This window comes from Nicotiana tomentosiformis, chromosome 7 (assembly GCF_000390325.3).
Source record: "Nicotiana tomentosiformis chromosome 7, ASM39032v3, whole genome shotgun sequence".
Taxonomy (NCBI): Eukaryota; Viridiplantae; Streptophyta; class Magnoliopsida; order Solanales; family Solanaceae; genus Nicotiana; species Nicotiana tomentosiformis.
The window spans coordinates 48,555,122-48,571,349 of record NC_090818.1 but is presented as its reverse complement, the minus strand read 5'-3'; the positions used below and the strand labels follow the sequence as shown (position 1 = coordinate 48,571,349).

The following is a 16,228-nucleotide window of genomic DNA, read 5'->3' as shown; positions in this document are numbered from 1 at the left end:
ACAATTTCTATTAGTTCAGTGACCATACGAGAAATTACTCTACGAATAATAGCTGAACAAAACAGTCTAGCACTTTTGAAAAGCTAACCAAAGTCTATTTTCTATTTATATCCCTCTAATGTGACTTACTGCATTTAATCATCTGTATAGATAAAATACAACAACAATAACGACCTAGTGAAATTCCACTACTGGGGTCTGGAGATGGTAGTGTGTACGCAGACCTTATTCCTATCCCGAGGGAGTAGAGAGACTGTTTTCGAAAGACTCTCGGCTCAAGAAAATGACCCTTTGTGTAGATAAAATGTTTATCCAAAAAAATGCATATACATGAATGTCAAGATTCATAAATGACATGCTTTTAATTAATGGCTTTCAGTTTTAAAACCAAAATTTTTCATCATCCATCAATGCACAAACTCAAAGATTCATTTTTCTAGCACTTCACTTTACGAGGTTTCATAAAAAGAAACAAAATACTATTGCAATAAATTTGACACCTTCTGGTAAGTCAAATGCTTGATCTAGACAGTAAGACGTAAGTTTCAGCAAATAGAACCAGGTACCGCAGAATAAGAAAAAATCTCTATCAGATAATCAGCCAATGCATGTCAAGTACTTCGACCTCATATTAACAACAGAGCTTTCAATGGCCACATCATTGCTGAAGCCTAATTGATATTGCCTTAAAAAGAGGTCAAGACCAATTTTTTGTGGGTATAAGTGATGTCAAGACCACAATCACACCTAACCACAATCAGTTTCATCAGGTTAGTTAAATACATAAATTTGCCTATTTGTACGAGGAACTCAATAAAAATCTACCTTCATTGAACTAAAAGAAAATGAAGTAAAGAGTGAAAGAGTAACAGATGAGAAAAAATTATCAGATTTAAGAGAAAATTAATATAAATGTCTGGACGAAGATTATTTCTTATCCAAGTTACTCATATAGAATACATGTTTACATGGAAACTCATTCAAAATTCACCTCCTGCCTTCAAGAAAACGAAGTGAAGAAAGTAACAGAGGAGGAAAGAAATCATCAAGAAACTTATTGAAGCAACAAATGCAACATAGTAAATTAACTATCACTCTTCAACTTCAAAGGTTAGGGGTCGTCTGTCACGACCCAAAATCTCAGTTGTCGTGATGACGCCTATCTCAATACTAGGCAAGCCGACAATCTCAATAAATCATCGTATCTTTTAAGTTTGAAAATATAATATTTAAATTCAGCGGAAGAAATCTCATAATTTCATATATAAACACTCCCAAAACCCGGTGTCACTGAGTACATGAACATCTAATATGAATACAAAGTCTGATTGACAAAACACTGTCTGAAAGTATAGAACAGTACAATAACTGAAAGAAAGGGAGTCAAGGTCAGCGGACCCCAAACAACTACCTTGATAGTCTCCAACTGATAGCACTCTGAGATCTAACGACCGCCGTATCCGAAAGCACCTGGATCTGCACACGAGGTGCAGAGTGTAGTATGAGTACAACCAACTCAATAAGTAACAAGACTAACCTTTGGACTGAAAGTAGTGACGAGCTCCGCAGGTACAGTCCAGTATAAATAATAACAATACAGAAATGTAGGCATGCTTTCAAGTTCAGTAGTTGCTTTCAGTACAAATAAAACAGATCAATTCTGAACAATACGAGGAATATGCCATTTGTGTATCTATATGCCAATGTACATACTGTATATGATGCACCTTAGTAAAAACTCTGTGTACTCACAGTCTAAAATACTCAATCACTCAGTACTGTATATAGCCAATCCAGCCCAGGGAAGATTCATCCCAAATATATATATGTATATCCATCAACTGACAGTCAGTCACTCAGTACTGTATAAGGCCAATCCAGCCTAGGGGAAAATCCATCCCCAAATATCAATGATTCAGACAAGATATGGTCCAGGAAAAATCGATCCTTAAATATAAATGCTTCGGGCAAGATCCATGCCCAGGGAAGATCCATCCCTCAATATAAATGCTTCGGGCAAGATCCATGCCCAGGAAAGATTCATCCCTCAATATAAATGTTTCGTGCAAGATCCATGTCCAGGGAAGATTCATCCCTCAATATATATCAACCGCGCTCACTAGGTGTATGTGCAGACTCCGGAGGGACTCCTTCAGCCCAAGCGCTATAAATCAACCGCGCTTACTGGGGGTGTGTGCAGACTCTGGAGGGACTCCTTCATCCCAAGCGCTATATAAAGCCGATATGGCCTACTGCGACGTGCAGTCCGATCCCATAATAATAGTAAAGCCTATAAGGTCTGCTACAAGCGGGCAACCCCGATCCATATAGTAATAAAGCCTATAAGGCCTGCTGCGGCATGCAGCCCGATCCTATAATAATAATAATAATATATATAAAGCCGATATGGCCTGCTGCAGGCGGGCAGCCCCGATTCAATAAATATCCTCACAATGGATGAGCATGATTGAGTATGAAATTTACATTTTAAAATAATTAATTCAACAGCAACACGATCCTATGGGTCCCAAAATATCGGCACATAGCCTAAACATGATCTTTATTACTAGCCTCAGCTCAATTCCTCTAACACGTGTGGCATGTTCAGATAATAACATGATTCTTTAACTTTGCAACTTCACAGGATTTATTCAAGTCAATTTACATGGTGCACGTCCACACGCTCGCCAACTATCGTGTGTGTCACCTCCAAACAATTTATATAACACCAATTCGGGGATTCATACCCTCAGAACCAATTTTAGAAGTGTTACTTACCTCAACCCGTGTAATTTCTCACTTTGTTATGCCCTTGCCTCGAGAATTGGTCTCTGAAAGCCTCGTATCTAGTCACAAATAATTCGATTCAGTCAATAAAAATTACTGGAATTAATTTCATAAGAAAATACAAATTTTCAATCAAAATCCGAAACTTAGCTAAAAAATCACTCGTGGGGCCCACGTCTCGGAACCCGACAAAAGTTACAAAATCCAAAAGTCCATTCAACCACGAGTCTAACCATACCAATTTTACCAAAATCCGACCTCAACTCGACCCTCAAATCTTCAAGTTAAACCAAGAGGGTTTTCTAAAATTTTCAACTCAATTCACTAATTTAGTGATAAAAACAACAATAGATTCATGTAATTTAACCAAAATAAGGTTAGGAATTCTTATCCCAATGTTTTCCTTGAAAAACTCTCGAAAAATCACGTCACCCGAGCTTCCTTGGTCCAAAAATGGAAGAATGAGACGAATTTGGACTTTATTCTGCTGCCCAGGGGTTTGTTCTTCGTGTTCGCGACCCTCCCCTCGCGTTCGTGATGAACAAAATCTCTAACAACCATTTTCAAGCCCTTTTAAGACAGCCTCTAGTATAATGGTCATAAGATTTTGTACAAAACTCCAAATGTTTAATGGTGTAACTTTTTGAAAACTAGACATCAAGGGTTATAACTTTTATTTGTTTCTCATCTCCCAATTCCTTATATATTGCGAGATATACGATTCCAAATTCAGCCCTGTGCAACAGAGATTTTCAAACTCTTCCCAGACAGTCTGTAGTATATCTATCATAACCTTTTGTACACAACTCTAAATGACAAATGGTTTACCTTTCTGAAAACTAGACACAAAAGACTACAACTTTTATTTTTAGATCAGCACCAAATTCCTTACAGATTGCGAGATATGAGCCTCCAAAGTCAGACAACGGATAACAAAAAATTCCTTCTTCGCGAACGCGAGAGCCTCTTCGCGAACGCGAAAAACAAAGTCCCAACAGCAAAATCCTTCCTCGCGAACGCGAGAGGCTCCTCGCGAACGCAAAGAACAATACCAGAACCAGCAACCAGCAGCATCAAAATACCCAAACTTGGTTCGGAACCACCCCGAATCAAACCCGAGGCCCTCGAGACCCTGTTCAATCGTACCAACCAGTCCCAATACATAACACGAACCTGCTCGAGGACTCAAATCACATCAAACAACACTAAAAACACGAATCACACATAGATTCAAGCCTAATGAACTTTGAAACTTTCAATTTTTACAAACGATGCCGGAACCTATCAAATCACGTCCGATTGACCTCAAACTTTTCACACAAGTCATAAATGACATAACAGACCTATTCAAATTTTCAGAATCAGATTTCGACCCTCATATCAAAAAGTCAACCCCCCGGTCAAACTTCCCAAAAATTTGACTTTCACCATTTCAAGCCTAATTCCTCTACGGACCTCCAAATAATTTTTCGGGCGCGCTCCTAAGTCCAAAATTACCATACGGAGCTATTGGAATCATCAGGATTCAAATTCGAGGTCGTTTACACATAAGTCAACATCCGATTAACTTTTCCAACTTAAGTTTTCAATTATGAGACTAAGTGTCTCATTTCACCCCGAAATCCTTCCGGATCCGAACCAACTAACCCGGTAAGTCATAAAACAACTGTAAAGCATAAAGTGAATAGTAAATAAGGGAACAGAGTTATAATACTCAAAACGACCGATCGGGTCGTTACATCGTCCGCATCCTTTTGTCTACTTTATGCTTTTTAAGAAATAAGAAAGAGTAATAGTGGAAAACAATGGAGAGTAATCTTAATATGATATAAAGAAATTTCACACAGCTCTTGAGCAATCTCCTCAAAAGTTGATTCTTCAAAAGCAAAACATTTAGAAAAGAGGACAGCTAATACTTATTTCTTTTAGGATAGAAGGAGTTTCCAACAAACCAATGTGGGGCATCCAAATACTAAGCATCAAGAAAAATTTACTGCCGCAGAACAAGAAGCACAAAGCCTGCATAGATAAATTGTTGTCTCCTACGTAAAAATTAATAACTAATGGCCATGTCATTTTAAACATTTGACACCACATGTTACTTTGATTATATTAAACTACAGGTATGACAAATGCAAAATAGACACCTCCCAAATTTCATAATGTTTGTTTGAAAGTCTTAATCGGACATATAAGTTCATATTTGGTTATAACTCTCTACATAGCAATTAACTGTGCTGAGTTTGTAGATTATCTCTAACATTTGTGTAGTGTCCTAAAAGAGAATCGTACTTTCCCTATCTTGATGCTCTTTCGTTATCACTTTATCAGAAATACAGCATATATTTTTGGAATGTTAGATAAAACCGACAAATTAGAATAGCTAACGTCCTGTACCAAAAACTAAATGCAATGAAATCTTAGTGTGCTTTGTAATACTATAAATATTTAATGGTAAAGTAGCTAGGCATGCAGCATAACAAGACGACAATAGAAGCTTGAAAGCTGTTAGAAGTAAACTAATAATCATCTCAGTGCTCTATTGAAAATGTATAGCACAGCGTATCAGAGAGCCACAGGACATGAATTCAAATCCATGCTCAATTCTACCCACATGTACAAAGCTTCAAAGAACAACAAATACCACGAATGCTAAGAAAAAAATATAAACCTCAAGCAGCAAGAAATAAATTTGACTTTTTTTGTTCAAACAGAAGAACACAAATACACTTGATTTGCATATTATTTGGGTCAATAACTGTCCCCCAAAAGAAAGAAAGAAAAAGGAAACATTAAACATATCAGCTGATCAGCGTTTTTGTTTTCATTTCAATGTAGTCATTTCTAAACCCATTTTGAACATAGAATAAACATTGTCCGTCTTCGTCTCTTAATTTTCTAATATTGTACTTCTCAGCTCTCACCTAAATTTTCTTCTTTTTTTCTATTTGATCATTAAAATGTCTTCTTTTTTCATCTCTTAATTATCTAATACTGCTCTTCTCACCTAAATTCTCTTCTTTTTTCTTTTTGATATCTTTTTTTTTTTTCAGTATTCTATCTCAAAGTTTTTTCAATCAAGTAAAAGATAAATAAGTAAATAAATTTCTTCCTAAAAAAATGTGAAGACAGTAAACTTATCAAATTAACCTCCGAAATTTTTAAATAAAATAGTTGCGACTAAGTTACCCATTGCTATAATTTTAAAGAGTTACACTTCCCAAAATATCAACCCAGTCATGTTACACCCAATTTTGAATTACGTGTGATGCAACTCAAAATCCATTTCATTTCTTACACATTTGGTCTTATCCCACTTATCCGATTTTTCTTTAATTGTAGTCATCAATAATAAATTCCCAAAAGCTAAAAATTCCTCAAAAAGAGCAATCTCATTACTCACCAAAGCAACCCCAACAATTCCTTGGGTTTGTTTAAAGCAACATAATAAGCAAATCAGTAATAACGAACCTGAGCAAACACACACAATTTCCTGAAGAAAGTTAAATAAAGCTTTTCCTTTGAGCTCATAAACGTCTTTTTTGTATCTGAGTAGACACAACAACATTACGATTAGCCTTGCTCATCTTCCAAGGAAAGCTCCAACATAAGGTGATTGCCTTTCTGCTATCTACAGTTATAATATAATAGATTGAGGCCCTGCAACAAAGTTACATATTCTATAAATAAATTCAAAAAATGAGGGGTACTAATTGACCATATAAATACCAAGAAAATTGCCAATTAGCCATTAGAACCATCACTTAACAAACATTTTAGCCTTTAATGCCAAAAATATCGAATTTAACTCTCCGGTAAGACCGGTGTCATGACCCAAAAATCACACATGTCGTGATGACGCCTATCCCGATACTAGGCAAGCCGACAATATCAATAACCCATAACTTCTTTTAAATATTGGAAACATAATAATTAATTTAAGGGGAAAACTCCCACCAATATTGAATATAAATTTATTCCCAAAATCCGGTGTCACTGAGTATATGAGCATCTATACGTTACAAGTCTAGAAAATACGGTTTATAATAGTCTGAGACCAAATACAGTAAACAAGGAGATAGGGAATGAGAGACAAGGTGTGCGAAATACCCGCGGTGTCCGGGATCACCTGGATCTGCACACGAAGTGCAGGGTATAATATGAGTACAATCAACTCAGTAAGTAACAATAATAAATAAAGAACTGAAAGTAATGACGAGCTTCACAGCTAATTCCAATTACAGTAATTTCCAACATATCAAGGTAGGCATGCTTTCAAGTTCAACATTTAAAACTCCACAGTAATTTCATTTCAAATTTGACTGAAACATAAATAATGTCTTTCAGAATTTTTCCAAAATAGTGATAATGACAGCTGAAATGCAGCAATAATGGAATCAATGCATCCTCTCAGAGTAACAGCCACTCAGTCCTCCCATTCACTCCAACCTCATATTTACTCTTTCTTCACAGTCACTCAGCACTCGGCACTCGCATTCGTACACAGTAGGTACCTGCACTCACTGGGGGTGTGTACAGACTCCGGAGGGGCTCTTTCAGCCCAAGCGCTATATCAAGCCAATCATGGCATATAACAATGAAATATGTTGCGGCGTGCAGCCCGATCCCATAAATATCCTCACAATTAGGCCCTCGGACTCACTCAATCATCAACCTCTCCAGTCTCTCGGGATCAAGGTGTCATGAAAATCAGGCCAAAATGATAATATGATGCATCAATAAATAGCAACAGAGATTAAGATATGATATGAAATGAATGAACATGACTGAGTATGAAATTAGAATTTGAACATATAATTCAACAATAGAAATGACCCCAGTGGATACCAATAATAACAACATATGTCTAAGCATGATTTTTAATACGAGTCTCAGCTCAATTTTCTCTAACACGTAGAGAATGTACTGATATCAACAAATTATTTAACTACACAGTTCCATGGAATTTGACCAAGTCACGATTCCTACGGTGCACGCCCACACGTCCGTCACCTAGAATGTGCGTCACCTCATAACCAATCACATAACACATAATCTGTGGTTTCATACCCTCAGGACCAAATTTAGAATTGTTACTTACCTCAAACAGTAAAATTCTTTATTCCGCTATGCCCTTGCCACGATATTTGGTTTCCGAAAGCCTCGTATCTAGCCACAATTAATTCGATTCAGTCAATATCAATTATTCTAATTAATTCCATAAGAAAATACAAATTTTTCAATAAAATCCGAAATTTAACTCAAAAATCGCCCGTGGGCCCCACATCTCGGAACCCAACAAAAGTTATAAAATATGAACGCACATCCAACCACGAGTCCAGCCATACAAATTTTATAAAATTCCGACATCAACTCGACCCTCAAATCTTCAATTAAAGTCTTTGAAGATTTCTATCATTTTCAACCCAATCTTTACCCGTTTGAACTCAACAATCTTTCCACAACCTTATTCGTACATGTATGTATAAATGATACTCTTACACCCAAGAATCATACTCTTAATCTCCCGTCTTTTACCCCAAAAATCGAAATTGAAGAATTGGGGGAAAAAAATTCTTACCTCTTTAAAGCCCTAACAAGATCCTTGTGAAATCTTCAAGCCTTGAACAAGAATTGATGAACAATTGACTAAGTCTTCACTTTTTCTCTCTAAGATGCTCTCACCACTCTCTAAAATATCAGATGAAACCCTTCAAAATGACCCCCCAATAGTGTTTTATAAGAATGGGTTCGGGTTTATAAAATCAGAAAAGTAAAGCTCCGAAAATCACTCTGCGGTCGCATATGCGATCACAGAATTGATATGCAGTCGGCATATAGGCCACAGAAATTGGTTCCCAAAAACATGAAGTTGCCTGCCTGGGTTTGCGGTCATTATGCGGCTCGCAGACCTGTTCTGCGGTCACATAATGAACCGCATAACAGTTCTGCGGTCGCATAGTCGACCGTAGAATGGCATCCAAAGCTGCCCCTTTCCTGCCTCACTCTGCGGCCATTATGCAGTCCGCAGAGTGATTATGCGATCGCATAATGGACCGCAGAAATGTATTTCTCTGCCAAAATCTTTTCTTTACCTCTCAGTGCATTGTTCAACTCAAAAAGTCCGAGCACGTACTAATTAATCTTCCTCGGTACCACAAAACCTTAATTTTCAAGCAAAATTTCTCTGGGGTCGTTACACATAAGTCAACATTCGGTCACCCTTTTTAACTTAAGTTCTAAACCTTGGAAACAAGTGTTCCAAATAATTTCAAACCTCACCGGACCCAAACCAATTACCCTCGGCACATCAAATAACAACCGAAAAGCACAATTTGAGTAGTAAATTGGGAGACAGGGTTGTAATACTCGAAACGACTGGCCGGGTCGTTACAACTAGATTATAGTTTTTCACGGCATATTGTCAAACACCATGGCTACAACAATGCTCTTGTCTGTTTTATGTCATTTTCGTTCCAGATGTCAATTCAATGTGCTCAAATTGTATTTAAACCTATGCAGAAGAAAACCAAACATGTATGTCAAAAGCAGATGTACATAGTGGAAAAATATTCCAAAAGAATAGTACATAAGAGAGAGTCACCAAATACCCATTACCTACAAAGAGGTGCAACAGACAACAAACGGGTACAACAGGCAAAGCAAGCGAGTGTGAAAAACACTTCAGCAGAACTCGAAAATGTAGCATAGACCAAGTGAAAATTGGAAGAAGAAAGGAGAAATTGGAATGCAGTTCCAAATTTTATTAGTATGGTCTAAGAGGGAAAAAAACAATTTATGAAAGAAATAATTGAGAAAGACAAGACAAAGGAGCAAAATAAACAAATAGGCAAACAAGCAAATAAGGATTCTTACGGCTGAAGAAGAAAGAAAATGTCAAGAAGTGAAGAGCAGGAACTAGAAGCCATGGTTGTTGTCGCTGACTGAGGCATTTTTTGTGGCAAATCGAGCAAAAAAAGTAAATAAATTATGACTGAGATAGAAAGGTAATTTTGCCCTTGGTTGACGATTTTTCACACTTCTATATAATAGAAAAAGAGAAGCCAGCGTAACAACAAAAAGCCTAAAACGAAAGTGTCAAAATATTTCTGGTGTCAAAATCAAGTTATGGTTCTTGAGGCAATAGGAGGAAGCAACAATGTGTCAACAAAATAAATATATTGAATAATCAATTTATACTCGTTTTGTCATTCTGGTGTATCAAACTAATCAAAACAATATAACTAATTAATTAAATAAATCAGTTACAAAATGTATAGGCCAAATACCTAGACGGCCCCTTAAACTTGGCTCCAGTTTTCATTTTAGCACTTAAACTCAGCCTTGTCCCTATTAAACACTCTAACTCAAATAAAAGTGTACCTATTAAATACCTCGTGACTAACTAGTAAAAATGGGATAATGCGTGCACTTTAGACGCGGTGACATAGCAAAATTAACGAATGACACACAACCATATGGCTATTGAGTCCAGCTAACCAAAAAAGAAGAGAAAGAATAGAAACCCCCCACCCACCCTAGCGGGTCATCTTCTCACCAACCGTCCCCTTTCTCTGCACCCATCATCATCTTCTCCCCTCCCCCTCCCCCCTCATACACACACACTATCACCAAAAGAAATATCATCTCAAATACTTCACAGTCTACTTCACCTATTATCCCACAGTTTTTAAAATTCTTCTGCAATCTATCTTAAATGTCTACCCAATTTCATGGCCAGCAAGAATAATTTGAAAATCCACAACCTGCTATCCACCACTGTGACACCACAACAAGTTGATTAACGTTTGACTGCTTTCAAGTTTTGTTTCGATTTCGTCGGGCACATGTTGTGATTCACGAAATTAAGCTTGAGCACTTTTGAAATTGTTTAATTTTGAGTTGAATCGTCCATTTTGATTTTTAAGTAGGCGGAATTATGATGGGTTTCTCTCTTTGCTCTTTATTATTGTGGTAGTTTTGCCTCTGATTTCTGGGATAAAGCAGGCAACTTTGAAAATTTTCAGATTCTAGCATTTTAAGCTTGGAAATCTTATATTTGAACCATTGTGGGCAATGGTAGATAGGTGGTGAGGACAAAGATGGTGGATTTTATTTAATCGGATCTCACATAGTTGTAGGCTTGTAGCTGATCTTTGGGGAAATATGGTGAATAGTGGCGGTGGTGTATGAAGAGTGGCGGTGATCGGGTGGTTACACGGTGGATATGGTGTTTCTTCCTTTGCTTCTCCAACGTGGGTGGCCGTTATATGTGTGGGGAAAAGAAATGTTCTGAAACTAAAAAAGGAAAAGAAATGATCATTTCACGCGCCTAACTTAGGTGCAGTTTACACAAATATGCCATGTCATCATCTGTGTTTAATAGGTACACCTTTATTTGAGTTAGAGTGTTTAATAGGGACTAGGCTGAGTTTAAGTGCTAAAATGAAAACTGGAGCCAAGTTTAAGGAGCCGTCTAGGTATTTGGCCAAATGTATATCAATTAATCAAGATGCGATTTTCTCCTAAAAATACTCAATTCTTGTTGTCCTTTTTAAGATACTCCACAGGCATTGCTTAATCTTCTCCCTGAAAGCTTCACTGGACCAATTACTCAAGTTCGATTGCAAAAGTAATTTAAAGAGTTCCAAGACAAAACAATCCCCATAAATTTAGTACCAGTTCTGCAATTAAATTTAAGCGCGGAAGGTTTTCAACACACTGTAGTGACTTTATTGCTCTCTTTTTTCCACTTCCTCTTTTGATAAGTTATGTGTCTTGTTATGTTTTGACGATCTAATAAACTTAATGATAAGAATCAGATCGAAAATCGTTATACATCCTCAAGGTGCCAAAACACAACAATAATCAAATCGGGCACAAGCTCCAATAGCTAGAGTCAAAGGGACGACAGAGGGAATAGACGGTCATTAGTTCCCCTGCTGACTATACCAGTCAACTGCTCACAGCTGTAAAGTCACTGCAACTATTTCTCTGCACACATGCAACAGTGTGAACAATGCAGCAATCACTTTATGGGGAATGCCTTGTACCGGATATTTGCTTGCATCATCCAAGTGACATCACTTGGATATTATTAACATGAAGCAATGAAGAAAACACACACTTGCACATCCGAGAATTAATCAAGTTTCCTCTCAAGTGTGTTTCCATCTTGCAAGTGACTTCCAGGCCTCAAGAACAAATAACAACATAACGAATGACCAATTTCCAGCATTGTGTCATTATATGTCCTTTGTTGTGTTGCACCTTTGTTAGAGTGATTTACTTGTAATTCCTACTTAGCTTAGCTAGAAGCATTGTGCAGGAAACCATTTGTAAAACCATAAATATTATTTTTGTGTCTTGGCTAGAGTTAGTCGAGTTGTGTGCTTTGTAATAGAGTTATTACAAGTGAGTGAGGGACTAACATTTTAATTCCTAGGTTACAATATGTTGTAATCTAAAAGTTGCTCGGTTAGTGAAGTTGAAATCCTACGAGTGTAGGTCGTGGTTTTTAATTTCGTGAGTTGGGAGTTTTCCACGTAAAACTCTGATGTGTCATTTACTTATCTCTTATTGTGTGTATTCTGTGGGAACTAATAGAGAATCAGGTTCTCTATATAGTTAGGTGGATCCTAAGTTTCTATCAATTGGTATCAGAAGAGGTTCTTTCTATCAGGCTAACAACTAGAAAGGATCCAAATTGTTGCTCCATCAAACTTTGAAGAAGGTCAATCAACCTACAGACCACCAAGATTCAATGGACAGTCCTATGGATGGTGGAAGACAAGGATGCATGATTTCATCATGGCTGAAGATTCAGAGCTCTGGGATATTATCTGCGATGGACCTTCGTCCCTATAGACCATTGGCGAACCAGCAGTGACAGTTCCCAAGACAAGGAAGGAGTACAACGATGCTGACCGCAAAGCTATATAGAAGAACTTCCGAGAAAAAAAGATCCTCATCTGTGGTATTGGTCCAGACGAATACAACAAGATTTCTGCCTGTCAATAAGCCAAAGAGATCTAGGAAGCTTTCCAAATGACACATGAAGGAACAACTCAAGTCAAGCAGTCGAAGATCGACATGCTCACCACTGAGTATGAACTTTTCAGGATGAAGGATGATGAATCCATTCAGGACATGCACACTCAATTCACCTCTATCATTAACGAGCTCCACTTTCTAGGAGAGATCAATCCAAGGAAAAAACTTGTTAGGAAAATACTCACTGTATTACCTAGTTCTCGGGAAACTAAAGTAAATGCTATCACGGAGGCAAAGGATCTGCAAAAGCTGACCATTCATGAACTCATTAGAAATTTGAATACCTACGAAATGAAGAAGAAGAAGGACCATGAAAGAAGAGAGCCCAAAAAGGAGAAGAACCTGGTCCTCAAGATAGACAATAATGATTCTAGTGGTAAGGATGCTGACATGGCCTACCTAACGAAGCGATTTCAGAAAATGGTTCGTAGGAATGGAGGCATTCCAAAAAGGGGCAGCTCCAGCAAGCCAAGAGGTTATGACTTGTGTCATAAATTTAGTAAGCCAGGACGCTTCATCAAAGACTATCCTCTCCTCAAGAAAGAATTGTACAAGCACTATACAAACAAAGCAGTCAAGAGGAACTCGGTTCTTGACAAAAGATTCAAGAGAAAAGAAGCCGCTGACAATGTTGTGAAACAAGCTCTTGCTGCATGGGGAGATTCTTCCAGCGAATCTGGAGACGATGATGCACAAGGTGATACCTACATGATGGCAGTTGAAAGTGAAGCAGCTGAATATGACTCAATATTTGCTTTGATGGAAAATCTGACGATGATGAAGATGATGATGATGAGGTAAACTTTCTAGACGTTCAAAGAAATTTGAAGTATTACTCTAAAAAAAAGCTTATATCTTTGGCAAAGTTTTTAATTGATGTTTATCACAGTATTATAAATGATAAAAATGCATTAACTGTGGAACTAGGAGATGTAGAAAATGAGAGAGATGATCTGGTAGTCGTAAAAGAAACCATCGAGGTTCTAAAGAAACAAACGGATGTTCTAACTAAAAAAATTGGAAACGTAGAAAATGAGAGAGATGACATGTTGGTAATTGTTATGGACCTAAAAGAAACAATAGAGGAACTAAAAAGGGGAAACAGTTTAGGGATTATCCAAAAGTAAAAGGAAGTTGCAAGTGAGGCACACATTAAGCTTGAAAATGAACTCAAATCTGTGAAATCTAGTATACGTGCTGAACTTGAAAGAAATAGACAACTTCAAGAAGATCTAGGCGGAGTTAAAAATGACCTAGAAAAAACTCTAAAGTGGACCTGGTCCTCTGATACAATCACCGCTATGTTTACAAGCAATAGTGGGAACATGTAGGGAGTCGGGTTTCAAAAGAAAATGACTCCCTACAATCCGTATAGCAAGTATGTTACTGTCCCTAATAACTGACTTTGCACTCACTGTGGCAACACTAGACACATTAAAGAAAACTATAAGGCTAGAATTCAGTCTCAACAGAAAAACCAAGTTTTTGTTGAAAAGGTAACTACTGCTAAGGAACCTGGATCATTTATTAAAAAACGTGTATTGCCTGTTTTGGACAAAAAGAAGTTTAATTCGCCCTTTTTCTCACTACAAGGGACTCAAACTTGTTTGGGTTCCTAAGTCTAATCCTTGATTTTCTTGTGCAGGGAGCAGAGAAAGGAAGCAGCCAGAAATTGTATATGGATAATGGTGGTTCTAAGCATATGACTGGAAGCATCGATGATTTCCTTTCACTTAAAGCTCTGCAAGGAGGGAGTGTGTCCTTTGGCAATGCAAAAAGGGATACATTCTGGGAGTAGGAAGAATTGGGAAGACTCATTTGAGAATATGTATTATGTGAATGGCTTGAAATATAGCCTACTGAGTGTCTCTCAAATCTGTGACAAAGGAAACAAAGTGGAATTAGTGTCAAAAACCTGCACAGTCACAAATCTCGTGACTGGTGAAGTGGTCTAGTGGAAAAAAGATATAAAAATATTTATGTTGCTAATTTTGAATCCTTGAACAATAAGGATCTTACATACTTGAGTGTTGTTGATGAAAATGCTGAACTATAGCACAAAAGATTAGGTCATGCAAGCTTTACATTGCTGAACAAATTGGCCAAGAAGGACCTGGTTCGTGGGCTGCCTAAGTCAAGTTTCAAAGATCACAAGGTATGTGATGCATGTGTAAAAGGAAAGCAAGTCAGGTCCTCCTTCAAGCCCAAAAAGGAAGTAAGCACCTCAAGGCCACTTGATCTCCTCCATATGGATCTGTGTGGACCTATGAGGGTGCCAAGTAGAGGAGGAAAGAAGTACATTTTCGCCATAGTGGATGACTACTCTAGATTCACCTGAACTATGTTCCTTAGAACCAAGGATGAAGCTTTTCTAGTGTTTGCTGCTTTTGTGAAGATGAGCTATAATGTTGTGAGTATAAGTTCTTATCACGGCATAGGGTTTGACAATGCAAAATTCGACGAATTTTGTGCTGAAAAAAATATAAGTCATAATATTTCAGCTCTAAGAACACCCCAACAAAATGGTGTTGTGGAGAGGAAAAATAGGACTCTTAAAGATATGGAAATGACAATGCTGATTGATAGTGGTGTTGCAAAAAGTTTCTGGGCAGAGGCAGTTAACACTGCATGCTATTTGGTGAACAGGCGCATGATCAGGTCTCTATTGTACAAAACCCCGTATGAACTGCTGAACGGGAGAAAACCCAAGCTAACACATTTGAGGACGTTTCGCTACAAATGTTTCATTCTTAATAATGAGAAGGAAGCACTGGGAAAATTTGATGCCAAAAGTGATGAAGGAATCCTCCTTGGCTATTCATCACAAAGTAAAGCCTACAAGGCCTATAACAAAAGAACTCAATGTGTTAAGGAAAGATTCACATGATAAGGTTAATCAAGACAGAGAGAAGTCAAAGGTTCCTGGTGAAGTCATTGATATGGCAAATGGAAAGGCTGACATGATGAGTCGGGTCAAGGAATCAAATGAAGATGGTGCAGCTGAATTGCAAACTGATACAGAGGAACTTGGTCCCTTAATCACAACAACTGAAGCAGAGAACAAAGTTATTGATGCCGTGCAAGGAACTATTGATGCTGAGTTGAGAAGTGGCACTTATGTCAACAATGGATCTCATTTAGAGGAACCTGGATCCTCTCGCAATGAGATTCAGGTGTCTAACCGGAAACACAAAAGTTTACACCCTCTTCAAAATATAATCACTCTTCTTGACTTAGGGATTCAAACTAGATCAAAGTCAAGAAACTCACTTACCTTCTCAGCTTTCCTCTCTCAAATTGAACCCAAAAATATCAAAGAAACATTGAAAGATGCTGACTGGATTACTGCTATGCAAGATGAAATCCATCAATTTGAGAGGAACAATGT

At 37.6% G+C, this 16,228-nt stretch overlaps 1 protein-coding gene and 1 long non-coding RNA gene across 4 annotated transcripts; one reads left to right on the top strand and one right to left on the bottom strand.

Annotated features, from left to right (window-relative positions):
* Positions 1 to 1,256: 1,256 nt before the first annotated feature.
* LOC117274364 (uncharacterized) lies at positions 1,257 to 9,921 on the bottom strand. 3 transcript variants are annotated; one of them, XR_011409679.1, is made up of 4 exons: positions 9,664 to 9,921; positions 6,259 to 7,956; positions 2,779 to 2,846; positions 1,257 to 1,476 (listed from the first exon to the last, which is right to left on the bottom strand). It is a non-coding gene; the product is annotated as an uncharacterized lncRNA (long non-coding RNA). The 3 variants fall into 3 exon arrangements; XR_011409680.1 differs by lacking the exon at positions 9,664 to 9,921 and adding an exon at positions 8,369 to 9,651; XR_011409681.1 differs by lacking the exon at positions 2,779 to 2,846.
* A 2,913-nt stretch (positions 9,922 to 12,834) lies between these two features.
* Positions 12,835 to 14,638, top strand: LOC104087075 (uncharacterized). Its single transcript, XM_070180275.1, has 3 exons — positions 12,835 to 13,637; positions 13,730 to 13,892; positions 14,486 to 14,638. Exons 1-3 carry the CDS (start codon positions 12,835 to 12,837, stop codon positions 14,636 to 14,638), a joined length of 1,119 nt encoding a protein of 372 aa, XP_070036376.1.
* Positions 14,639 to 16,228: the final 1,590 nt, after the last annotated feature.

Excerpts from the sequence above, each read along its gene's own strand:
- LOC104087075 (XM_070180275.1), top strand. The coding sequence starts at position 12,835 with ATGACACATGAAGGAACAACTCAAGTCAAGCAGTCGAAGATCGACATG. Across the intron at positions 13,638-13,729 it reads ATGAAGATGATGATGATGAG|TATTATAAATGATAAAAATG; the intron begins GTAAACTTTCTA and ends TGTTTATCACAG. Across the intron at positions 13,893-14,485 it reads ATGAGAGAGATGACATGTTG|GGAGCAGAGAAAGGAAGCAG; the intron begins GTAATTGTTATG and ends TTTCTTGTGCAG.